Source organism: Coptis chinensis, chromosome 7 (assembly GCF_015680905.1).
Source record: "Coptis chinensis isolate HL-2020 chromosome 7, ASM1568090v1, whole genome shotgun sequence".
Taxonomy (NCBI): Eukaryota; Viridiplantae; Streptophyta; class Magnoliopsida; order Ranunculales; family Ranunculaceae; genus Coptis; species Coptis chinensis.
The window spans coordinates 83821715-83847705 of record NC_141462.1 but is presented as its reverse complement, the minus strand read 5'-3'; the positions used below and the strand labels follow the sequence as shown (position 1 = coordinate 83847705).

General features: G+C 37.4%; 2 protein-coding genes, 1 long non-coding RNA gene and 1 other non-coding gene across 6 annotated transcripts; 2 read left to right on the top strand and 2 right to left on the bottom strand.

Annotated features, from left to right (window-relative positions):
* Positions 1 to 1243: 1243 nt before the first annotated feature.
* LOC147489455 (uncharacterized) lies at positions 1244 to 2850 on the bottom strand. The gene is made up of 3 exons (XR_015200750.1): positions 2763 to 2850; positions 2054 to 2139; positions 1244 to 1656 (listed from the first exon to the last, which is right to left on the bottom strand). It is a non-coding gene; the product is annotated as an uncharacterized LOC147489455 (long non-coding RNA).
* Positions 2851 to 6223: 3373 nt separating this feature from the next.
* TRNAG-UCC (transfer RNA glycine (anticodon UCC)) lies at positions 6224 to 6295 on the top strand. The gene has a single exon. It is a non-coding gene; the product is annotated as a tRNA-Gly (tRNA).
* A 1707-nt stretch (positions 6296 to 8002) lies between these two features.
* On the bottom strand, positions 8003 to 15980 carry LOC147489453 (uncharacterized). Its single transcript, XM_086573236.1, has 4 exons — positions 15709 to 15980; positions 15194 to 15558; positions 12848 to 13674; positions 8003 to 9084 (listed from the first exon to the last, which is right to left on the bottom strand). Coding segments are annotated over exons 1-3 (924 nt in total). The 5' UTR covers positions 15710 to 15980; the 3' UTR covers positions 8003 to 9084; positions 12848 to 13116.
* An 860-nt stretch (positions 15981 to 16840) lies between these two features.
* On the top strand, positions 16841 to 23042 carry LOC147489452 (uncharacterized). 3 transcript variants are annotated; one of them, XM_086572419.1, is made up of 3 exons: positions 16841 to 17950; positions 19019 to 21230; positions 21606 to 23042. In XM_086572419.1, exons 2-3 carry the CDS (start codon positions 19059 to 19061, stop codon positions 22512 to 22514), a joined length of 3081 nt encoding a protein of 1026 aa, XP_086428545.1. In that variant the 5' UTR covers positions 16841 to 17950; positions 19019 to 19058; the 3' UTR covers positions 22515 to 23042. The 3 variants fall into 3 exon arrangements, with proteins under 3 accessions (XP_086428545.1, XP_086428544.1, XP_086428543.1); XM_086572418.1 differs by having other exon boundaries at positions 19010 to 21230; XM_086572417.1 differs by having other exon boundaries at positions 16841 to 21230.
* The last annotated feature ends 2949 nt before the right edge of the window (positions 23043 to 25991 follow it).

The following is a 25991-nucleotide window of genomic DNA, read 5'->3' as shown; positions in this document are numbered from 1 at the left end:
ATTAACTAAAGATAAATAACCAAGGGGTTTGCGCTACGAAGGGTTTTCACAATTAAGACCTTTCATTAATTCCTAATCTACTAATCTACGTGGCAGAACGGTGGCCCTCGATTTATGCCCTCTTAAAATGAATCCCAGCCGCAAGTTAGGAAACAGCTCTGTTTTGTTAGATAATAAGGTTGCATAATTCACCTTCGACTGAAAAAAAAATAATATAATAAGATAGAGCATGTTAGTTTGTAGCACATCCTTGCGTGACCACTGAAACACTTCCCATGAGATGTCTTTTGGCGAGAACCTTGCATGTACTGTTACGTTCTTTTTCCATTGTACTGTGTCGCTTGCATTTTTAGGTAAAAAAGAACATGCATTGAGCTATTTTGAGTAGACCTGAGGCCACATGACCATCGAAAGTAAGAAATGTATTCAGATAGACCTTCGCAGAAAAAGTGTCAATCCACAAAAGTTCTTCAAATATGTATTTGAGGTTCTTATATATAGAGAGGCACTTGGTAGAAATTATAGTTTCTAAGGTGTCTCAAGTTCACAGAAATCAAGACGTATGAACCTCCATTAACGCCACAAACAAAGAAAACATCAGAAGAAATACTTATGATATTACGACCTTACACTACTCAAAGAGAATGAATACGACTCGATTAGGGGTGTGTGTGTGTTAGGGGGGGATATATGAGAATTGGGATTTTTTTTCTCTTTTATACAGATTAGAGCAAGTACAAAGGAAATACACAACAAATGAAAAATGGGCCATTTGAAACCTAGCACCCTAAACAATGTAGTCAAGTGACGAGTGATTATTACATCTTCATATTTGATACATCTATTTGGGAGCATTGATTGGTTACTGAATTGTGGTGGTTTTATTCACACATTCTCCATAAAATTTGGGTATGTACTACTGGGTGAATAGTGGTCTCAAAGAGAGATGAGTTCTTGAAAACCATCCCAGCCACTGCAAGGCATCTTATCTTCTAGATAAATTTCCATATTATCGTTCTCACATAATTTCAATACTGACCATGGATGAAAACTATATGACTTTGCATATGGTAACATTATCTATAGTATATTATAGTGCACAAATCTGTATAGAATAATCTATTATCAGAACCTATTAGCCTGTCCACATAGCATATAAATGAGCAATTAACTGTTTTACACAAACCAATGGGCCATACTACAGCTCCTGACTTTTCTCATAATCATCTAAGAGCTTGTTTAGGCAATTAACATACATTGATACAAAGATTATAGACCATTCTACATTATTTAGTCTTAAGATTAAGCGTAAACATGAGTACATGTACATCTCCAAATTTGGACAATGCCTGAAAGAAAAAGAGCATCGAAATCGAGCTAGTTCTTTATGTTAAGTTATTAAGTCAGCAATACACAACAACGGTTTGAAAGTATGTAGCTTAAAACAACCCAACGAAAATTACAATGAATCAAAAGACGACAAATAGGAATAGAATCGGGGAAAGAAAAACCAAACGTGCAAGACTTTTTTATCAATATTTCAACTCAATAAAAGCGATCAATCCATAAAAAGATTACCTCGAAAGGCAAATACTAAACGCACTGATATCCTGCAAAGCACTGATTATATCAATAGGCGATTACTTTTTACAATCCCTGCACTCATCAATAAACATTCCTATTAGAACATTAATCAATATAAGAAATAAATCAAAGCAGCAGTGTACACTTTATTTCAGTTTAACAGTTTAAAATCATAATCAGTTCTAAAAGGGAAAAATAGATGGCATTGTATGGATTCCGACCCTTCAATACACCAAGCAAATAGTAAACTAACCAAATCAAACAAAATTGTTACATTATAATTATAATACACTGCATAGTTTTTGCAGACTTAAACATGTTTGCAATCCTAAATATTCCTTTACTCTCCATTTTTGTTTTAATAGAATCATGGAGGCGTGAGAGAGAAATATGATCTTGCCTTTTAATAAATATGATTTTCCATTAAAAAGATAATTTGAAACGAAGAAGAAAGTAGAGGCGTTAATACCGGTAAAATTAGACCAATCACAAAGTTTGATTATCACAGCAATGCCTTGATTAGAGGCACAACACCTTCTTTCGTCTTCAAACCAACTGCACAAAAGACGCATAAAAATCAAAGTTTGACACAACCCCATTTCTTAAACAATGAAAATAAAGTATGTTACCTTGATTGCACTCCATCCATTGATCAGTAAAACGTAAGAAATCTTTTAAACTTTTTTCAATCTTTTGAATGTTAGTAATAATAAATAGGTGGATTAAACAAAATCGAAGTGGAAGAAGATAGGTGTAAAACCCAGAGAGGAGTGGAAGTAGCAGTGGGAAAAAAAATAGACTCTTGTTATTTGGAATAAGAAGAAGACATATGATTTAATACCTGTAAAATTAGATCATACCGAACCCAAAGCTGGATAGATAAGAAATTTTCACGTTAATTGCTTGCTTCTTCACTGAGGGGTGGGGGAGACTGGGAGAGAGAAAGAATGGGTCTTCACAATTATGACTCCCAATTAAACTGAGAGGTGGAGGGAGAGAGAACCCAAGAGGTTTTCACCATTAAGTTCCAATTAATTTTTTAATTTCCGAAGGTCTTCAGTTTTCCCGATTAACATGCTCTAATATGCCAATCCTACCCACGCCGTCCTTACTACTTTTTTCTAGATGAAACGGAAGGAACGAATATACAACACAATGTATAGAGTGCAGTTACAAACCTTCCATAAGGTGGAAGCTTTAGAAGATTCATGCAAGTAGCTGATGTTGGCAATCGATAAAGAGCTTCTTCATAAGCATCAGCAGCAGTCCTGCTCTTGAGCATGTTTACTCAGTAACAAATAGGAAAAGAGTTTTTAAAATGATAAGATGACAGTAATATCATGATTTCCTTCTTCAAGGATATATAACCTCTGGATGCAGAACTGCGATTCTAGATACTTGAACCCAAGCAAAAGTCCGCGAGAGCATCCTGTCGCAAACCTGCAAAAGGTGTTTGATCAGTTGAGCTGAACTTCAGTGAACCCTCCCTTTTACAGAAATTGTTGTACATATAGAGGCAGCAAACATATGTCCTACAATATTTTGAGTACTTCTTTTCTGCTTTGCAACCAAGGCCATTAAGTAGCGGGAGTAAAAAGATCATTTAGACTGTACACTGAACTGAAATGTACCAAAATGATAAGGTCTATGGTACAGCAATTACTTCAAAATTTTCTTCTGATTTTCTAGTGAAAACTTCTTCAGAACCTCCCAGAACATCTCAATAAAAAAGAAAATTGTTGCACCCAAAATAATGCCAATTTACAACAGAAAATGCAATTAGATAATCAATTGAACGCAGCTAATATAATCAAAACAAATCAATGCTAATAACCAAATCGGATTAAACTAAAAATGTAAAGGCTGTTAAAAACTTTACCTTGATACCTTGATATAGGAAGGCTTTGCAAATGATCATAAACACCTATACCCGAAAGCAAACAACAACAAATAAATATCGGAATCAATAATCTAAGACTCCAAAAGATTGAAAAATAATGACATGCAAAAATTAAACATTAATCGATAAATTCATGATAGAGAGAAGCTTACAGTCAGAAACTAAAATGCGACTTCGGATTTGATGATGAAAGAATGCTGGAGAGCTGCGTCAGAGAGTTTAGAGAGCATGAGAGATGAGAGGGATACTGCACTTGGGTTGAGAGCGGTGGGAACAGAATGGGTTTAGAGAGCGTTGAGTTTAGATCATCTTAGGAGATGAAGAGTTGCCTGCTTCAGGAGACGAAGAGTTTAGATTCGAGAGAGATCTTTCTCTTTGTTCGGTTTCTCTTAGCACGAAAGTGAAAACCAAGGGGTTTGCACTCCGAAGGGTTTTAACAATTAATACTTTTAATTATTCCTCATCCACACGTGGCAGAATGGTGGCCCTCGATTTATACCTGCTGAAAACGAATCCCAGCCGCAAGTCAGAAAACAGCTCTCTTTTGTTAGATTGATGATAGAAAGAGGACGATGGTTAATCTTCGAAGTCTTTTTATCTCCTCTTTCCCATAATAGGTGGAATAAAAAATATAACATTATTCTCTTAATTAGCCAATGCAAATATGACATGTTGAGTAATATGATATTTAATTACTTAAAGAGTAACCCATGCACGTCAATTTAGAAATTGAAAATCTATAATGTTTTGACTTGTTGACCATTTTATGGAGGATATGATACAGTGGTATTTGGGTGTAATCATCAATAAAATACATATGAAACATGTTATCCAAAATTTCAATAAAAGGGAAGTTAAATTTACATTGCACGGTGAAAAAATGTGGCTCCAAAAGCTCTGATATAACTATTTAATAGTTTATAGTTATAGTTTAGATAACCCGTATGCAAAATTTATATTATTTCACAATTTTATTCCGAATATATATATATATATATATATATATATATATATATATATATATATATATATATATATATATATATATATATATATATATATATATTTAAATATCAAGTCTCAAAAACCATCCATAATTCAGTTACACATAAATTGAAATTGAATAACGATACATAATTATTAACAAAACTGTAAGCCATGTACTTTTGAGCTCTCAATTTGACTTGTACATAATCTAGCTATAACATTTTAATTTTGAGTTTAATATAATTCTATTTCACCAATACAAAAAATAATAGCAATATAATGCCAGAATAAAAAGAGATTGAAACTTCTTGAGGTAAATAAAAGAAAATTAAAGTCCAAAATACTTATGATATGCAACCAAACATGTTACATGGGTAGTCTCAGGTTGATGACACAATTAATTTCTGACCCGACAACTAAACAGATATAGTTGCGGGTTAGTTGGGTTAATTTTTTGAACCCAAACCAAATCTGTTAAACAGGTTTGGCGGGTCAGCCCTTATTCAATTATGGCCAACCCAAACCCATTAGTACCGTGTTGGGTTAGCGGGTGGTGTCCAAAACTGTCATCCCAAATTTAGTTTAGATAAACGGTCTACAAGTAATAATATTTGACCCGTATATATCCTTTAAAGCCGAGCCCGGTTTAGGCCCAATAAACTTGGGAAACAAGTTAGCCCATTTCCATGTGTTCATCCCCACCGTACAAGGGCATCCCTCAACCTGGTTCAGAGGAGCCCTTCATGAAGTTGGGGTTTCTGAAATCTAAACTAACACAGAAAAAGACGATTTGATGAATCAAGAAACCAAACACCAAACGAGTGATTAGGGAGAAGATAGTAAATTGGTTATTCAACAAAATGATGTATTGCCAATGGGTTCATGCATTGGATTTCACAGACTGAGACAGTCAGACAGGTATTTGGCCGAAAACTGCCAGACGATGAATATCAGAATATATAGTGCACAAAAATAAAATTTATGCTATTTGTTACAAAAGATAAACTGTTGAGTGTTGACATGCTCATCCAATGTTCTGCTGCTGGCACGCTCAGTAGCGTTGTAGTGACGTCTTTGTTAGTGTGTATTCATCTACTCGTGTTGAATATTCCCATGTCACTGAAAATGTAGATCCCATTTCACCGAAAATGTAGATGTAAATTAGGGGTGGTAAATTAGGGGTGCACACGGATATTCGGATATGATGTATCTGAATCCGAATCCAAAAATTTATACCGAATCCGACGGATATTAAAAAATTCATCCGAATCAGATAGGATAATATCTGATCCGAAAATTAAAATTGATTAAAATTTTATTTACTTTGAATAATTCATTTTACCACTATAAAAACTAGTATAAATATATATATTTGTCATTTATTATTATTATTTTGTTATTATAGTTTTATATTATTAGTTTATAATTTTATATAATATTTTATACAATAAAAAAATTAATAAATTAATTATATATAATAACTATTGATTTTTTAAATTGGATCAGATATTATCGGATGCGGATATGACCGATATCAGAATCCAGATATTAAACTAGAATGAGGACATAAAAATTATCTGAATCCGGAATATTAGAATATCCGATTTTTCGAATACGAATTCAAATCGGATTCGAATATTTGGATATCCACTTGCACCCTAATTTGCACCCTAGTAAATACTATTTTTATTTAGTTAGTATTTAATTAGAACTTTAGAATGAGGGTGGATATAATTCATAATCGAATCAACAGCGTCTGTAGTCCAACGGTTAGGATAATTGCCTTCCAAGCAATAGACCCGGGTTCGACTCCCGGCAGACGCATTTGTTTTTGTCAATAACAATGTTTTAAATTTAGAGGAAGTGGATATAATTCATCATCTCATTTTTACGCATTTTGTTACTAGGGATGGAGAAAAATTAAAACGAATCTTCCTTTTTAGCACTTTTTTGGTACTGTTGCGTTGTTGTTGCTGCCCCTTCTCTTTCCCCGGGTAAAATCCATACCTTTCGCAAACTTATGTTGCTGGCAGAGTGTAATCAACTGATTAAAATTCTTATACCGGCATGAAAGCTGAACACCCAGCAGTGGTCTGACATGGTTACTATGGAAACTGGCGTGGTTGCTACTGTTTCGTAAGAGGTGAAAAGTCAGAAAGTGAATACTATTGCGTTCTCAAAGTGGAGTAACATCTTGACTTGTATTTAGTATGAAGTAACTGGTTTCTGAACAAGAAGAGTTTATTTAAATGAAGTAGGAAATAATCCATCATCATCATCTTCTTTATGCATGTGAATTACTGGATGCAGCATTTGAGTCACCCCTACATTTGTACAAAAGAATACAAAAGTCGGAAGGATCTCCTCTCTCTCAAACTCATATAAATACCACCTGGAACTACGTCAGACCGATTCAAAAAAGGAGAGAAAAAGCACGTAAAACTGCGTTATGTTTGACTAGTCGGAATGATGGATGCATAGATAGATTGGCTACATCGGATTGTTCTAAAAGCTTGGTAGTGATTGAAGAAGATTCCAGCTGATAAATCTGGTCGTTCTTTCCTAGTCAAACTCCATAATGTCTCATACTTTTGGTGCTCAGAGCAGTCAAAAAGGATGCGAGCTGATTGCGAAGGTATTTTAACTGCTCTCTGAATGCAAATTTTAATATTGTGCACGCATTAATTGGTTTAGCTGCATTTACTCCAATTATGTTGTTTTTGATGTGGACAGATGACAGATATGCTTAAGTTAGGAGGAGAAAGCCTTCTCTTGCCCAGCTAACTGGAATCAGTGACTCAGGCCTTCACTGCTTTACAACCTATGTCCGTTCCTATCTTAGAGCAACAATATGCAATGATAGTGTTAGTACTGCAGTTTCATCAAATCCTCCTGAATGGGATTCTACCATCCAAGCCCCGACATCCCCAGTCAAGTCTTCTAGCTCCCGATACGATGCATCAATCCTCAAGCAGGGAAGCCACATCCTCTATATCAAGGAAGCCTCAGTCCAAGTTCAAACTCGTTGAAGGATAGTGCACCTAGAAACTGTTCCTCTATGAGAAGTGGGACGATAGAGAAGTTTAGCTATCAGAAGTTGGACATGAGAGAAGTTTAGCCTTGCTTCAGCCACTGGCACAATTGTTCAGTACTGACCAAAGTGAAAAAAAAATGAAACTGAACCTTTAGAGCATATACTCTGGAAGACAAAAATACTACAAAGGGCAATGTACTATGTGACCTTTACCAATTGGAACAATATACTACTTTTTGGACCAATTTAGGCAATGCACTATCTCAATTTGGTCAATTGACACAACGTCTCTAATTCCGGCCAATTAGACTCCCGGAGTGATGATGTGTCAGGTGAGGTTTGACATGGATCACACGTGGAGCCTTATTCTTTTTCTAACGTGGACAACTAATAAGCAAATTCAAAAAAAATTATTACACATCATATAATGAAAGCCACGAGCTTCTGTTCCCCCCCCCCCTTTTCTCATCACGTGAGATTATTTCCCTCTAAAACACATAAACCCTAAAGACAACTCTAAATTGAAAAAAAAACCCTTCTGCTTGTTTTCTTGTAAAGGCATGTCTTCGAGCTCAGTCAATTCTCGTCATCGCTGCTATTGTGGTGCTATAGCACGTATAATAATTGTTGAAACAACATCAAATGTTGGTAAAAAAATTTATGGTTGCCCTAATTTTAATACACCAGAGTTCTGTGGTTATTTTAGTTGGGTAACTGAGAAAACGGACAAATCACAACAGAGAATGATGGATCCACATGAACAAATTGCTTTTTTATTGAGGGCCAACGAGCAACTTCAAGAAATTAACCAATTCCAGCAAAACAGTTGCAATTGAAGAAAAAGATGAAGATAGAAGAAGCAAATGTGATCGAATTGAAGGAAAAGCTGAAGATAGAACAAGCAAATGTGATCGAATTGAAGAAGAAGTTGGATGTTGAGTTCAAACAGAAGAACTGGATCATTTTCTGTGTTATAGTTTACATTATGTATCGTGTGTTGTTTTCTTCTATTTGAAGACTATTGACATTGAATGGATTGTGGGTGTTGAATGTCTTCTATTCATTCAAACAGTAGTTGAATGTCTTCTTGTTGTCCTTCTTGTTTAAATGAATCTCAGTTAAATCTCAGTTATTTTGATTGTCTATTTTGATCGATTTTTATTGTCATTTTTTTTTATAAAAGACAGTCTTTATAAAACAGAGAATCAAAGTCTAACAACAAAAACAATCAAACATAAGAAGACAACATAAGAAACTTACAAAAGAAAGACAAGGACTCAAACACAGACAGTTCAGTTGCTTGAGTGAAAAAAAAAAGACAAAAAAAAAAAAACAAATACACTTGTAGGAAAACAAGACATCAACTAGGACACTGCAACCACCAACAAACCCACCAACTCAATCTTCATTGGCCAGCCGATTTTCCTTGAGCTGCTTCTTCATTATCTGGAGATGGTGAAGGGCCATTCCCACAGTGTAGTGTTGGCCAACCATGCTATCTATATACATCTTCAGGATATGCTTTTCCTTATTGTTGAAGTTGCTATAACCAGGCCTAAGCAAGCATTTAACATCAGTACTGTAGAGAAAAAGGGCGTTTTTCTGCTTTTCACGGTCGAGGCCAGCGCTTCAAAAGCGCGACTTCGGCTCATGGTCGATGAATTGGCGACCCGACCTCGAAGCGCCGGCGCCAGGCTCGGAAAAGGTAGCGCCCGCCTTCAGTCTTTTGTTTTGCGGGCCTCGCATTCAAGAATCCGCGATTTTTTTGTTTTTTAGTATAAAAAACAAAATCAGTTTTTTGGAAAACTTTAACTTTTCCAAAAAGAAAGAAAGAGAGAGATTGTAAAAGAGAAATTCTTAGTGAGTTGAGTGTTCATTCTTTGTGAGTGAATTGAGAGCTCTTTTATGTCTGTTACTACGGACTTCTAAGTAAAGCTTGGATCTCGCCAATGTGTGGGCGTAGGCAAATTGTTAGAACCACGATATATCCTTGTCTTGTGGTTGGTTCTCTTTAGCATTATTATATTTACTTTATATGCTTGTTAAATTGTTAATGAGAAGCGTTGGGATAGTACTTGGGAGGTATTGAAGTCTTGTCTATTGAGAAAGATCAATCTTTGTGTAGGATTGATCCGTTTGGTTCAATGGGAATAGCGTTGTTTTCGCAGATTAATTATTCACAACAATTGGTATCGGGCGAGGTATACGACTAGGATTTTGAGTTTTGGTAAAGAACCATAGTGCTTTCGAAATTTATGTAGACAAGGTGTTCGATAAAATTCACGAGTGAGATAATTTTTAGGTTATTGTGTGTGACTTGAAAAAAAAGGGGCTCCCAAGATGTCAAATGCTAGATTTAAAGTAGAAGTTTGATAAAGAAGCAAAAGAAAAGATGGCGAGGGTGATGTCGAGATGAGATGACTTCCACAAGCAAGTGGAAGGGTAGTTCGAAGAAGCCTTTAAAACATGTACGGTGCTTCAATTGCAAAAAAAGGGGCATCATCTATGTGATTGCTCTAGCCGAAAAAAAGAGTAACAAGATGAGTGGTAAGTTTGAGAATGAGGATGTTAGTGAAGCAAGTCTTGCTTCCCCCGATAAGGGATGATGTAAGTCTTTCGGTGTCTACACAAGACGACCACATGACCGATACATGGATTCTTGATTCCGGGTGTTCGTACCACATGTGTCCAAATAGGAAGTGGTTTGCTACCTATGAGAACTTGAGTGGAGGTTCCGTTTTGATGGGCAATGGCGTTGCTTGTAAAGGCGGTTGGGATTGGAACTATAACGGGTCAAGATGCATGATGGTGTAGTGAGGACTTTAACCGATGTAAGGCATGTTCCTGAGTTAAAGAAGAACCTTATTTCTCTTGGTACTTTGGATTCCAAAGGCCACAATTTTGTGGGAAATGGTGGAGTCCTAAAGATCCTTAGTGGCTCTCTAGTCATTATGAAGCGGTCAAAGACATGGAAACTTGTATACTTTGTTGGGTAGTACGGTGATAGGTGATGTAGCGGTGGGTACATATAGTGATGATTCCGAAAGTGCACAAAATTGTGGCATATCGCCTTGGGCATATACGAGCCACAAGCGGATTGTCCGAGTTGTCTGGCGAGGGCTATTCTTGAAAGACTTGGAGAAACCAAGTATGGAATTCTCGCGAAAGCATTGTGTCTATGGCAAGCGGTCTGGCAGAGTCAAGTTTGGTACAAGCAAGCACAAGGCGAAAGGCATCCCGGATTATGTGCATCACGGATGTTTGGGGACCTTCTAGAGTGGCTTCTAAGGGGAGGTAACCGGTATTATGTCTCTTTCATTGATGATTATACACGCTATGTGTGGGTATATATCTTGAAGTCCAAGGATGAAGTTTTGAGACATTTAAGAAGTGGAAGGCAAGGGTTGAGAATCGCATACGGATAGGAAGGTGAAGACTCTACGGCCCGACAATGGTAATCGAGTATACCTATAGGCCTTTCCAAGAGTTTTGGCGCAATGGAATTGCCGCATTAATCGACGATGAGGGCACGCCACGCCAGAATGGGTTAGCAGAGAGAATGAATCGCACGTTGCTTGAGAAAGCTAGGTGTTTGCTTTCCAATGCCAATCTTGGCAAAAGAGTTAAGGCGGAATCACATTGGCCATGGCGTGTTACTTGTATAATAGATCACCGGTTCCGCGATAGATCGCAAAACACCTTATGAGGTGTGGGAGGGAAACCGGTGATTATGGTACTTTGCGAGTGTTTGGATCTAGTGCTTACTACCACATGAATGATAGTAAACTTGATTCTAAAGCTAAGAAAGCAATATTCTTGGGCTATGCAAAGGGAGGAAAGGGATACGGATTGTGGTGTCTAGAGAACCACAAGTTCCTGGTCAGCAGTGAGGTTACCTTTGATGAGACTTCGATGCTTTTTTTTAGCGGTAGGAGAATTTTGGAAATAGTGGTGATTCTATACAATCTCAAGTGATTGAGATAGAAGCGTCTGAGGATGCTAAAGAGAGTGAGGTTCTTAGTGAAAGAACTATTCAACAAGAAGTAGAGTTACAACAACCTGAGCAGCAAGCTTTGGCTAGATCAAAGCCAAAGAGAAGCGTGAAACAAGTTATGAAGTACGGGCATGATAAGCGATTGAAGCATTATGGTCAACCGGACTCGGTTGCCTACGCACTGAATATTGAAGATGATGAGCCAGATAGTTTCAAGGAAGCTGTTCGAGATACTCATTACAGAGATTGGTCGGTGGATATGCAGAAAATGGTGGAGGCTCGTGACAAGTTTTGTACTTGGGAATTTGTTTCATTGCCTAAGGGCAAAAGGGTTTTGGGTTGTAGAAGGTTCTCTATGGAGTTGAGTTTCAACATTGGTTGGGGGTACTCCACATATGATGGAGGCTCATGCATTGTTGATTGATGCCTTTCGTAGGCATGGCCCTTTGTGGGCGTGATTGCTCTTTGTGAGCATGACTCTCTGTGAAGATAGCTCTTTGTGAGCAAGACACTCTTTGTGGGTGGCTCTTTGTGAGCATGACACTCTTTGTGGGTGGCTCTTTGTGAGCATGACACTCTTTGTGGGTGGCTCTTGGTGAGCATGACACTCTTTGTGGGTGGCTCTTTGTGAGCATGACACTCTTTGTGGGTGGCCCTTTGTGGGCATAGCCCGCGGGCGGCCGACCGCGAAGTTCGGATGGATGTGCTCTTCCGGATGTGTTCGGCTCGGTTTTATGTGTTAAAACCTCACCGAGGTGGAGAATGTAGAGAAAAAGGCGTTTTTACGCTTTTCCGGTCGGTCGCCAGGCCAGCTCAAAGCGACTTCACCATGGCCATGGTCGATGAATTGGCGGCGACCCGCAATTCGAAGAAGCGGCGCCAGCGCTCACCAGGCCAGTCTTTTGTTTTGCGGGCCTCCATTACAAGAATCAGCGATTTTTTTTGTTTTTAGTATAAAAACAAAATCAGTTTTTGGAAAACTTTAACTTTTCCAAAAAGAAAGAAAGAGAGATTGTAAAAAGAAATTCTTAGTGAGTTGAGTGTTCATTCTTTGTGAGTGAATTGAGAGCTCTTGTAACTGTTACTCGGACTTCTAGTAAAGCTTGGATCTCGCCCGGTGTGGACGTAGGCAAATTCCCGAACCATATATATCCTTGTCTTGTGGTTGGTTCTCTTTTGCATTATTATATTTACTTTATATGCTTGTTAAATTGTTAATGAGAAGCGTTGGGATAGTACTTGGAGGGTATTGAAGTCTTGTCTATTGAGAAAGATCAATCTTTGTGTAGGATTGATCCGTTTGGTGTGGGTAACGTTGTTTCCGCAGTTAATTATTCACAACAAGTACTATCGAAGATGTTATTGCTGTTGTGAGAAGAAGAAGTCATACTACAAGAGAATAAAATTAGAATAATGCAAGAGAATGTGTGAAGAATGGAGGAGTGATAAGGTCGTTTTATAGGAGTAAAGAGTGGTAATTTTGACAACACCAACAAAGACCACGAAATTAAAAATGTAATTCCGTCTGACATTAAAGTCAAATACTGACATCAAAATACCAAAAAAAAATAGCCAGAATGCCTAAAAAAAGACAGTCCCTAAGAAAACAACAAGATATCACTTCCAAGCCTTCCTTGCTTGAGTTGATTGTTGCTGGACCTGTGGCTTCAGTGGATGTTCTGTTGCTTGAGTGGATACAACAGTTGGTTGAGTGGATGTCACTGGTTCTTCAATGGGTGTTTGTCTTCTCCCACCTCTTCCTTTATTAGCTGGTGCTTGAGATGACAAGTCAGCTGAATGTTCAATTTGATTTCTCCCCCCTCTTCCTCTTCCCATATGTGACTCCTGAGTTGGAATTGCTGATTCAGCTGATGTTTCACCTCTACCTTTGCCCCCTCTACCTCTCCCCCTCTCTGACACTTGAGCTGGTGCTTCAGCTACTGATTCTGCTAGTGCTTCACCTCTACCTCTCCCACCTCTACCTCTCCCCCTCTCTGACACTTGAGCTGGTACTTCAGCTACTGATTCTGCTAGTGCTTCACCTCTACCTCTCCCACCTCTACCTCTCCCCCTCTCTGACACTACAGTTGGTGCTTCTACTGCTGCCTCAGATGTTGCTTCACCTATTCCTCTCCCCATCTCTCCCACCTCTTTCATTGGTCCCTTCCCAGATAGCTATATACCCACAAAAAACATTAAAGATAAATTAAAATGCATTATAAATTAACCAAGCTGCCTCAGGTAAAATGCACTATAACCAAGCATAAATTTACAATAAAATGCATTATAACCAAACTGATTAACTTTGATTAACCAAGCTGCCTCATAATAAAGCTCTACCACCTTTGTTTTTAACCTTGACTACTAAAGCAAAAGCTTGAAACGGCCTTCAATAACAGCTGTTATTGTGAGACAATTCTTCAAAAGCATACTAATTACCCAACTCTTATTCATTTCAAATGTACTCAAACTCACTACTAACACATTAAAAATTACTTCTTTTTTTCTAAATCCATTGTAATTATAACTTCTTAAAAGACACTGTAAAAATATGGTGGAAAAACACATGCAGGAAGTATATATATATTTATATGTTTAATTTCTATATGTTCATTAGAAGAAAAAATATATATCTTGAAAAAGATGATATATAGATGAACTTATTATATATGGGGGTTGAGAACCTACACACTAGCAAATAATATGAAGGCATTCCAAATATTCTTTCACAAAAAACTACAAAAGGACTCTTGACACCATTATTTGCATCTTAAGTTTAACTCACTTAGCCTTTTTCCAGTATTATGCTTTCCTCTGAGTTAGTATTGCTTGTGTTTACCTCCTAAGCATATAACTAAAGACATTGTGGAACACCACCAAATCAGAAGTAACACAACTCTTAAACAATGTAAACTTTGTCACTTGCATCAAACTACTTTTCACAATTAAATATCATTACTTGTTATTCACAAACTTAGAATGTTCAAATTTTCCACTAGTAAATGATAAAGTCCTCTAAAATGCCATTAGTTTAACAAAACAACAGCCAAAGGGTGTACAAAATTGAAATAAATTCCAACTAAAATATAATATTTCATTAACAAAAAGTCTATATAAACATTTTCATTTCACTGTCAATATCCAACAAAACAAAACAAACCTAAAATTTAACAAAGTTATATTCTTTCCCCTCACTCCTAATCAAGTTTATACTCGAAATCAACAAGATATTCCTTTAGTTGACTTGGAGATGCAAACCTCATGCCAAGGATAAGCTCAGCCTTACTTGTATCAGTGTAAGGATTAAAAGAGGGGAATTTGGGCTTCCTTCTTAAATTTAGATTCTCATCCTCATCCTCATCAGTCTCTACAGGACTATCATCCCCTTCAGAAGGAGCATCTTCACTGTCAGTACCACCCCCTTCATTTCCATTACCATCCCCAACTATATTCGTGAACATGTCTAATGCATTCACCTTAGTTCTGCCACTATAGTATCCTTCCTACCTACACCAGCATTACTTTCTACTTTAACTTCATGCAAAACATTAGTCTCATGCCTTTAGTTTTGGGTCTTCAGTCTTTGGGTCCTATTTTTTATCAACTCTTCATCAACATCACTAGTATGGTCTAAGCTAGCAGCTTCAGACCCTTCATCCTGATCAGACATATAAAATTCAACATCAGACAATACCTCATCTTCACTCCCATCAGACACATCATCTTCTTCAAGTACATTTACCTCAGCACTACTGTCCACATAAAGTGCTATTTGAGTGAAACCTCTTCTCAAATTTTCCAAAACAGTTACCATTTTACTAGTATCTTCATCATTTGAAAGTAAAGTAAGGCCTGAGTCCAATGACTTCCATGGGTAGCAGTAATAGAGTTTGGAGAAACTCTCATATCCCAAAGACTTAACCATATCAACCAATTCAAAATAACTTATTCTGTCACGATCCACATTATAAACATAATCCATCTTTCCAAAGTAATGCAGCAATGGTGTAGACTTAAGTTCTCCCCCATGATGAATCTCACAACTAAATGTTTCATCCACTGTTAAGACATAAAGACACGGATTAGAACATGTCTTACAATAAAGACATAAATTTACATGATGACATTTGCAAGACAACAAAAGATTTCACAAATTACATTAAACAATGGACATAGGCAATGCAAGGCACTAGATTCAATAAAACTTACTTACTTCTTGAGTGCGTGCAAAACAGTCCCACTTTGAAATGTTGTCGTCTTGGTCCTACTTTGAAATGTTGTCGTCTTTTGAGGCTGGGGATCAAATGCGCGTTCAAATTGTCTCTACTTTTGAAAAGGTGGAATAACTAGTGATTAGGATAAGACATAGGAGAAAGAAAATGTGAAATTAATTTGGTTATAGACAATAGTTTAGCGTTTTGTTTTTTCAATTTGGGGGAGAAATTTGGGTTTCTGTGTTTTGCAATTTGGAAGGAAATAATCTCACGTGATGAGAAAAGGGGGGGAACAGAAGCTCGTGGCTTTCATTATATGATGTGTAATAATTTTTTTTGAATTTGCTTATTAGTTGTCCACGTTAGAAAAAGAATAAGGCTCCATGTGTGATCCATGTCAAACCTCACCTGACACATCATCACTCCGGGAGTCTAAATTGGCCGGAATTAGAGACGTTGTGTCAATTGACCCAATTGAGATAGTGCATTGCCTAAATTGGTCCAAAAAATAGTATATTGTTCCAATTGGTAAAGGTCACATAGTACATTGCCCTTTGTAGTATTTTTGTCTACTCTGGAATCGTCCCTCTGCACAAAACTCATGGAATTGGATTATGCACAAATTCAGAGTAAATGCACTTATACACCCTTGTCTAACTTCTCTGAAGCAGTTAGGCTATCAAGGTCATGGAGCCCTCTAGTAAAAGATGTGGTTTGCTGCCATCTTTGGAGGGATGCTTGGCCTTTGGAAGAAAAGGAATAGATTTAATCTTGAAAGTATGAGGCCAAATGTCAACTCCTCTTGCAGTTTTGTTACAAGGTATATCAATTGTACTGTGTATCTTTCTAAGGAATATGGGATAGACAGATCTTGAATGCTTGGAATGTTGAAACACGGCCTAGGCCTGCTCCAAAATTAAACAAATGCTCCTTGGTTGCCCACCTGCTCACAACATTCTTGAGATTAACACGGATGGACCGTTGGTAATCCAGGTCCAGCAGCGCCGCAATAAGAAGTTTTTTTTTTTTGAATAAGTTTTTGGGGTTAGGCAGACCCCTACCTGCATTAAACTCTTATATAAATTTGACCTCTTTTATCCTCCTCCACAATACATGTCAGTCTGTTGTCTAGAGGAGGAACAAAAAAGATAACCTCATTTACATTTTAGAAGTTATTTTAGAGATGAATGTGGTGAATATAAACTGTTCTTTCATAAGAACATAGGGACTACAAAATGCTTATGAAACTGACTAGCTGAGTGTAGCGCTACTGTGGAAAGCACAGAAGAAGCACTCGAGAGAGGATGAAACAATGGTTGTACTGAGTCAGATTCTTCTGCTGCTTTAGCTGCCTTTGCCTCACTAGCAATACCATGTAGACTCCTCGCTAGATGGCAGAAATGCAAAGATAGACTCCCATATCGATCTACACATTTCACATATTTAGCGGGAAGCTAATTCTCAACAGATGCTGCATAGAATGGCTTACAAGATGGGAAGCTCCAGGACTTATCTTAGATTCAGTTAATTTACTGGAAGTCCCCATATATATGAATAAGAGGTCTATCTATCTTAGCTAGAACACTGTATGTGAGCTTTTATAAGTTACATCAGTATACATATGTACTTCTTTTATTTTCTTTAAGACAGTTCTATCCGACTTGGCAAAAATAAAATCTGGCTCTGTAAATTTTCGTATATTTTCGTCCCTTTTTTGGTTCTTTCATCTTCTTTGTTCAGATCTCCTTTTATTGGTAATTTAAGCTGCTAAACTTTGACAAAAGCAACAGATTTGCCAGTTTGCCACTGCAATCATAAATCTGCCAACTATTTTAGATTTCTTAGAAATTAGTCGGGGACTATTGTATGTCTGCATTGAAGGCAGTCGTTAGTGGAGTCACTGAGTTAGCTTTTTGAATCTTATTGTTTGATCATCTTCTGACAGAATGCCAACCAAGAGGAACAGGAGGGTTGAGGGGAACACTCTACTAGAAGTGTACTGATTTTTGGTTGTGGTTGGATATAATAACTATGAAATATTATGAGTTTAGATTGAGTTAAAGTCTTTCCTTTGTACGTCTTTCTGGGTATGGTTCGTCCAATTGGTGGTGCAAGAGGGAGATGGTGTAGATTGAGAACCACATTGCTTCGGAGTCTCAACTCTCAGGCAAGTTCTCTGTTGTGGCTGGACATTTGCGGCTTGTTGTGGCATCAGGATCCCATTCCTGAAAATCCAGGTACCATCTCTCATCTGTAAATTCATATTCATTATTTTTATCCTATTATGTATGATCTCCAAAGCACAGAGATAATCATTTGGAGCAATGTGATCCCTCAATATATGTTTTACTAACTTACACAAATTGTTGATGACATTTTCGGTTTGGATTTTACTACTTAAAAGAGAAAAATTGATCTTACATGATGGATTTATGGTGAGAAGAATTAGTTTCTAAAGTTTTAATCAGCAAGTTATTCTCAGTATTCTATGTACAAATTATAAATAGATGGAGAATATAGGATGTAATAGTTATTATCTAGAGATACTTGTGAAAATCAACAAGCAAAGGGGCAACTCTGTCTATGAACTGAGTTGAAATTGATCAAACCAGGTTCTCAGATTCTATACCTGTCTTCTATTTTGTTGTTTTGTGTCAAGAAATTCCATGTTAACTGATTTTCCAAAAATAAGTTTAGTTGGGTATTTAAAGACTAAAACTGATGAAAGAGAATTCAGTCTCTTCATAAAGACCCCTGAATTACAGGATCTAGTTATCCAAAAATAAAATTTGGTAAAAAAAAGGGACATGTTTGTTTTCCTTTCTTCCATTTCTCTGGTCTAAAAATAAACAACCAAAACAAATATTTTTTACTTTGACAATTGATTCAAGTGAGTTTATCCTCCCTGCAATATTTCTATCCATTTTTATTTATTTGTATTTCTTTTTTCTGCTTTTCTTCTCCGGTCTCCCCACATTTTGATTAATGGAAGCTGGTTTTTGAATTTTTCATTAAATTTTGTGAGCTTTTTGTTGTTGTGTGTTCAGTCATTTGATATTATACCCTGTCAAAGAGATGGGTGTTGTTGGTGCATTAAAAAATATAGTTCAGATGTGGAGAAGTATCGTTTTTTCGATACAAACATTTTATAGATGGATTTATAATCATGCCTTAGTCTTGGTTGCAGTATTTTTCTTATGTACTGTATATAGATTTTTCCCATCTGTGCTAAGATTTTTTATTTCTTCTTCCCCTATTTTTATCTGTACTGCTGTTCTTTTAAACATACTTTTAAGTTTCGGTAGTCCCAATAACCCGGAAGCTGAAGAGAAGAGGATCCATGCAATGTCATCTCTGAATGGTCAGGATATAGAGAAAGATGACAGATATTTTGTAGAAAGTCGTGCGAGGAAGAGAAGTGACGTAAAAGAAAGAGCATTAGAAATTGGTAGCTTTCCCATTGGAGGCAAGGCTTTAAGTAGTAAGGATAAAAAGGTGTCATTCTCCACTAAGCCTTATGAAGGTTTCATCAGAAGAACAGTCAGGATTGAGGAGCGACCTCCAGAAATTCCTCAGAATGGCGTCGATGGCTTTGAAGTGCAAATCAATTCAGACGATGCTGAGAGTTCAAATTTTGGTTCTGATCAAGCAACATGTTCCTCTCCTGATACTCCTCCAGCCGATCTACTTCCAGTGATTGATGAGAATGATCCACTGTTAGATCCCAAATATCCTCAGCTTGCCCGTACCTCTACAGATGAATTTGATGCTACTTTGGATTGTTCAGATAGATCCCTTGATGGGAGTGCAGATTCCGAAACTGAGAACCATGAAGAAAAACATGAGAATGAAGAGGATGGAGCTAAATCTGTATTCTCTTGGACAGAAGACGATGAGAAGAATCTAATGGATCTTGGGACTTCTGAGCTGGAGCGTGATCAACGATTAGAGAAACTAATTGCCAAGCGAAGAGCAAGGCAAAACTTCAGCAAGGTAGTGGAGAAGAATCTAATAGACTTTGATAGCAATGACGCTCCAGTTCATATTCCATCCATTACAACGGTGAAAACCAACCCTTTTGAGGTTCCATACAATTCCAGTATGCTTGACGGCTTACCACCTGTTCCTGCTTCTGCTCCTTCTGTTTTAGTCCCGAGAGGAAATCCTTTTGATATTCCTTATGACCCGCAAGAAGAAAAACCCAATCTCACTGAGGACAGTTTTCATCAAGAATTCATGTCAGTATTTCAGAAAGATATGTACTTAAGCAGGCATGAAAGCTTTAGTTTGGGACCTTCGTTCATGGGGGGACTTAAGCAAGAGAGAAACAACACTAAATTCGACCCCTACTATGCAGCTGAAGCATCACTGCAGACAGAGTATTCCAGATTACATGGGAAATTAGGTGAAAAAGTAATATCTGGACTGGTTTCTGTCCCAGAGTCTGAATCACCATCTCCTCCTACTGATCGAGAAATTTATATGGCACAAACCGAACAAATTTTTTCTCAAGGAGCACTGATCTCCCAGACCAACCATAATTTTGATCTTATTGAGAAAGAAAGGAAATCCTCTACTGAAGTAGACTTGATGAAGTCTGGCAAAGAGGCAAAGGGAGATGCTGACCTCAACAAGGTTGAGATCAAAGGGGTTGGAAAAGAAATAAGCCTGCCTGACAGACTTGAAGCTTTCATAAAATCAGAAGTAGTTGAAGAAAAGTGCCATGACTCAAGCGATTCCTCGTCAGCGGGTATCAATGAAGAGGTCTCGCGTATTAACATTGAAGAAGTTCGATCAAAAGATATTGAACCATCAATAACTGATCTCAACAATCCTTATAATGAGCCAAATGGACCATCATTGTCATTGGAGGTCTCTGAGATTAATAGCAGGGTAATGGAGGATGATGATGCTCATACCAAAGAACCAGTTTACGACTCAAGTCCATCTGCGGTTGAGAAGAGGACAATTGATGAATATTTAAATTATTCGGTTAAAGGTCATGTTCTCACTACTAGTTCCTCCGTAGCTTCTGATATGCAGGTTGAGGTCTCAGAAGCAGGTTCACCGAGGGAGCCTTATGATAGATATCTATATGCTGATGGGGAATCTTCATTTCTTGGTGGTATTGATGAAAATGGGAAAGATCCTGGAAATGAAGTTAAAGAAAAGGAATTGAGACCAGTAGAAACAACTGAGAGTAGTGAGGATGATGCTGTCAAAGTGGGAGTAAAAGGGTATGACACAGATTTGAAATGGTTGGTTGAAGATCCCACGGAGCCGAAATTTGTGGTTGAACAATTTGTGAACAGCTCAAACTCAGCTCTTCCTCCTGTCAATGATGCACTTCCTTCAAGCACAGAACCAGAAGCTCATATTGCATTCAAACATCCAGATTCAGAGGTGTTGGAGTCCATCATTCGTAGTCCTTCTTCAAACTTGGAGAACAGAGAGCTTGTGCCTGATAACTTGACGGTTCAACCATCACCTGAAATTGATCGTCATGAAGAATCTCAGGTTAGTTAAAAAAAATATGTTCTTGCATTTTAAGCTCGAGTGCATTAGGATTCGTCGTTGGAAACTTGTAACTAAGCACGCCTTGGGTGAAATTTTGGGTGAGCCAATGTAACAATCTTCCTTTTTCCTTCCTAAATATCATAGTCTCTTCTCATATGTGTTTGCAATAGAACTCTAGGGAGAAAGGATCAGAATAATCAGATATTACGTCTTAGTGAGGTTTGTGGTAGAACCTATATATTCTAATCATGAATCTTTACTTAGCTGTAGGATGTTTCCTGTTGGGCTAAGTCATCTTTAGCAACCATTCCCTGCTTTGTTTTCCCAAAATCATTTTTTGCATACATAAAATAGTATTTCTCTGATTTTGATCAGGAAACAATTTTAGTGTCTTCTGAAGGAGCCAGCATCATTGACAGTGTGAATGTGAATGAGGTATTATTCAACGACAAGAAGAACATTTACGAACGAATCTCTAGTGAAAACATTCAAGGGGATGACAGCGGTTCATCCAAAGCTGAAGTTCTCATAAACGAACCAGACCCAACAGATGCTGCATTGATGGATGTGAAAGCAAGTGATAGAGGTCATGAGACTGCGGATAATGTAATAGAGCAGCAAGTTTCTGAAGCAAGTAAAGAAGAAGACAAGGCTTCTAAGCTGCCCCAAGAAGAGGTTGCATTGATGGATGTTGAAGCAAGTGATCGTCGTCGTGTTCATGAGACTAGCAACAATTTAATAGAGCGGCAGGTTTCTGAAGCAAGTAACGAAGACCACAAGGCTTCTAAGCAACCCCACAAAGAGGTTGAGTTGGATGATGTTGAAGCAAGTGATCGTCTTCACGAGAGTACTGACATTGTAATAGAGCGGCAGGAATCTGAAGCAAGTCAAGAAGAAGACAAGGCTTCTAAGCAACCCCAAGAAGAGGTTGCACTGATAGCTGTTGAAGCAAGTGATCGTGTTCATGAGACTAGAAACAATTTATTCGAGCGGCAGGATTCTGAAGCAAGTGACGAAGAACACAAGGCTTCTAAGCAACCCCACAAAGAGGTTGAGTTGGTTGATGTTGAAGCAAGTGATCGTCTTCACAAGGGTACCAACAATGTAATAGAGCGACAGGTTTCTGAAGCAAGTCACGAAGAATACAAGGCAACTACGCAACCCCACGAAGAGGTTGAGTTGGTGCATGTTGAAGCAAGTGGCCGTGTTGATGAGACTAACAACGTAATAGAAGGGCAGATGTCTGAAGCAAGTCATGAAGACACGCGACAAGCAGGCTTCTAAGCATCCCAATGAAGAGGTTACAGAACAAATGGATCTGAAGGATAATGAGAAACTGTGGAAAGAAAATGAAGTTGATCCTGGCAAGCAAGACTGAGGACCCTAATCAAGATCAAAGTCCGTAGAGACTGCCTAAAGACTCAAGTTTCTACAAAAGATCTGCCGAACTTACTGATTCAAAACAAAGTCTTTCAAATTGTTGCTGTTGTTATGGCCCGATTCTGTTTCCTAATTTTTTTGTTTTTTGTTCATTAGGACCAATATTGCCTTACGAGTTCTAACATCCTACAATCTTAAAAATGGATGTCTACTAAAACCTACCGGCAGGTACGAGCTCCGCAAGAGCGGCAGTAGTAAAAATGCTTTTTCACAGCCTTTAAAGCTTTGGAATACTGCTGCTAGCAATCATACCTCTATTCATGCCTGGCCGCAGGAGAAGCCAACTTCGTTATTATAGTCAATTTTGAGTTAACCAGGGCATACCAACATCTTTTGGTTGCAGTATTATTACACAACTTTTTTCTATCGTCAGTTTTATATTTGCTGCAAATGTAATTTCAAATTCAGAAAACATGTGAATCACTGATTTATTTGAACATTTGGGACTTACAGGATATAGATCGAGGCCATATTGTTGAAACTATTAGCACATAGATAACTTTTGAATTACCAACATCTCAAGAGCTAAGCAGAACAGTAATACACTAGAAAATGACATGAGAAGGCAAGGTACAGTTGAGTAACAACGAGCGAATTAAGAAAGATGGTAAGTTGCATGCTGGTAACTTAGAAACAACTTCCCTTGACCAAGAGGTGCCCTGTTTATCCGAAAAAAAGAGAAAAAATACCAACAAATGGCCAATACAAGTATATTTAATTTTCTAATTCTGCCTTGTATTGGACCTTAGTTCTTCTAATGTCTACCTCCAACAAAAATCCAATGCAAAATCAATCATCAAGACGCATTCATTGCATATAATAGAGTCCTTCCTCTGATCCAATTCATATAAGCCATGCACCGTAACAATAACTATGCTCACAAAATTTTCTTCCAAGTTTTGCCTCATTGTAGGCAAACTTACGACTTCCAAGTTTGTGGGGCAAGGGACCAGTCCATCAGCTTACTCTGCTTGGCAAGAGTGGACGACTGTAGATAGTAATCTATCTACCATCTCTCTAGCTTGTTGATGAACCACCTTGCAGAGAGGAGGATTGGGTTGCCCCTCCTTCTGGGAGATTTAAAGTGAATTATACTGGTTTATTTATATGTACTAAGAAAGTGAGTATTTCTGCTGTGATTGTTAGGGACTCGAATGGAGTCTGTATTGCAGCTGCCACTCAACAAAACAGAGCCCTATCCAAAACTGAAGCACATCTCCTAGCAGTAGAGTATTAGAGTTTGCAGTGGACATAGGTAGGCAGAAACATCTTGTGGAAGCTACTTTTGAAGCCACCAGTAAGGAAGTTACCAGAATTTTGTAGAGCCACAGACGAATTCAAACTGGACCTGGAATGCCTATTCTGAATAGTACTCATGCATCTCTTCAAGTTCTTTTTCTTTTTTTAGCTTTAGAACATCTGTAACTGGAAATTTTTGGCCAATGAATCTGGCCGACTGGGCTAGATGCCCAGATCATATGGACCTAAGAACTATTACATGCACTGTCCTAATGCTATTTTGCATGTTTTTAATTTAATATATAATGAATGGAGTTTTTATCAATGTTTTGAAAACCGAACAGGTGATTGAACCGATTTTTTGTTGAAATGGTTCAACCATTGTTCGAATCAGTCGGACCGATTGATGCTTATTTAGCAAAAAAATTAATAATTACAATAATAAAATGAATAAATACATGTTTTAATTCAATATTAATTGGTATTATAAATCAAAAAGAATTTTTTGTACAAGAAACACATAATAGCATGTTGGTTTGGAGTTTGTACTCAACTCCCCACATTATCAATTTTTCAAAAAAAAATTATAATAAGGTGGTCTGGTTTTGTTTGGTTTAGAGCTGAACCGGTTTGCCGATTCAACCACGATTTAAACTTAGACCGAGAGTCCAACCAAAAATTTTAGTTTTTTTGTTTTACTAACCTGAACCAAAAATTTACCGGTTCCGGTTAGATCCTAATTCAACCACCGATCCGGTCCGATTTTCTAAACACTGGTTAAAAAACAAAAAAAAAAGGTCCTGTTATTATTGGGCAGACCCTAGCCCAAGTTGTGTCTGTAACTATGTTGGGCACGACATAGAATCTAATACACCCCCACCAAAATTGCCCAAACTAAAAAGAAAACTAGAAAATTGGTTACAGGTCTCAATCGTCTCCTTCAGCAGTTCAACCACCCACCCAAAACGACATCTCCATTAAAAGTTTTAAATCTCCTCTTTAAGTATTAACAAAGAGATGGTGAGACTTCAACCAGAAGATGTCAATTGCAATTTGCATCCATATTCACTCTTCCTTTACTTGATTTTTTATTATCTTTGATTGATTTGAAAACTCATCAAATAAGAATATTACAAATCTTTATTTTAACTTTATCGTTCTTGATTATGTTTGCGGGTGTTTTTAAGATGAATGAAATTGATAAAGATGATTTCGGCATGTATGACTTGAGTGGGTTGATTCAAGACTTTTCAATGGAGATTCAGGTGTACAATCAATGGAGATTGTGCTGGACCTCACCCCAAGGCCAAACAAACAGAAAGCATTAGACCGACTTGAGTGGGTCGCGTGTCTTGTAGCCCAAACGACTTGAGTGAGTGGCATGACTTGATACAAAACGACTTCGTGGTGTTGCCCCAATGCCAATTTTCCAGCAAATTTGGGAATTTCTAGAACTTAAAGATCCAAAAAAAAAAAAAAAAATCACACACACACATAGATTACACATTGATTTTCTTCCAAACGACATTGCAATGTTGCTCAAAGCTTAAATTCCAGCAAACTTTTCAAACGACTCACTGCACCACCTACTTCGAAATGACTCAGCAATGTCCTTTGGCTTTCTTTGGACGATTTCATTTTGTCGATTGAGTGAACTACACATCGTAATTTCTAAGTCATCCAAAGAAACTTGTTTTTGGAATTTCTAGAACTTACATCAATTGGAACACGTACACAATTTGATCAAAATTGTATCAATTGAAAAACACATACAACTAAAAAAACACAATTACGTCAATTGAAAAACACAAACAAAAACTTGATTTTATTACATGAGATAATCATTATATTGCTCCCCAATTTCATTACTTCAACCAATTATTATTATTATTATTATTATTATTATTATTATTATTATTATTATTTTAAATATAATAAAATTACTTCAAAATGTTCTTTATCATTAAGTGGTGAACGAATTTTGATTTTTGAGGGTTGGGAGAAGTAGTAAGTAAATTGATTGAGTTTTGAGAGATGGAAGGAAAGAGAGTTGAGTTTTAGAGGGTGTATGACGATAATAGG

What these genes read in the sequence shown, in the direction of transcription:
- LOC147489453 (XM_086573236.1), bottom strand. An exon ending in CTGATGGGAGTGAAGATGAG is followed by an intron (nt 13,675 to 15,193) that starts GTATTGTCTGAT and finishes GTGGGTATATAG; the next exon opens with CTATCTGGGAAGGGACCAAT.
- LOC147489452 (XM_086572417.1), top strand. Translation starts at nt 18,789, where the DNA reads ATGGGTGTTGTTGGTGCATTAAAAAATATAGTTCAGATGTGGAGAAGT. An exon ending in ATCGTCATGAAGAATCTCAG is followed by an intron (nt 21,231 to 21,605) that starts GTTAGTTAAAAA and finishes GATTTTGATCAG; the next exon opens with GAAACAATTTTAGTGTCTTC.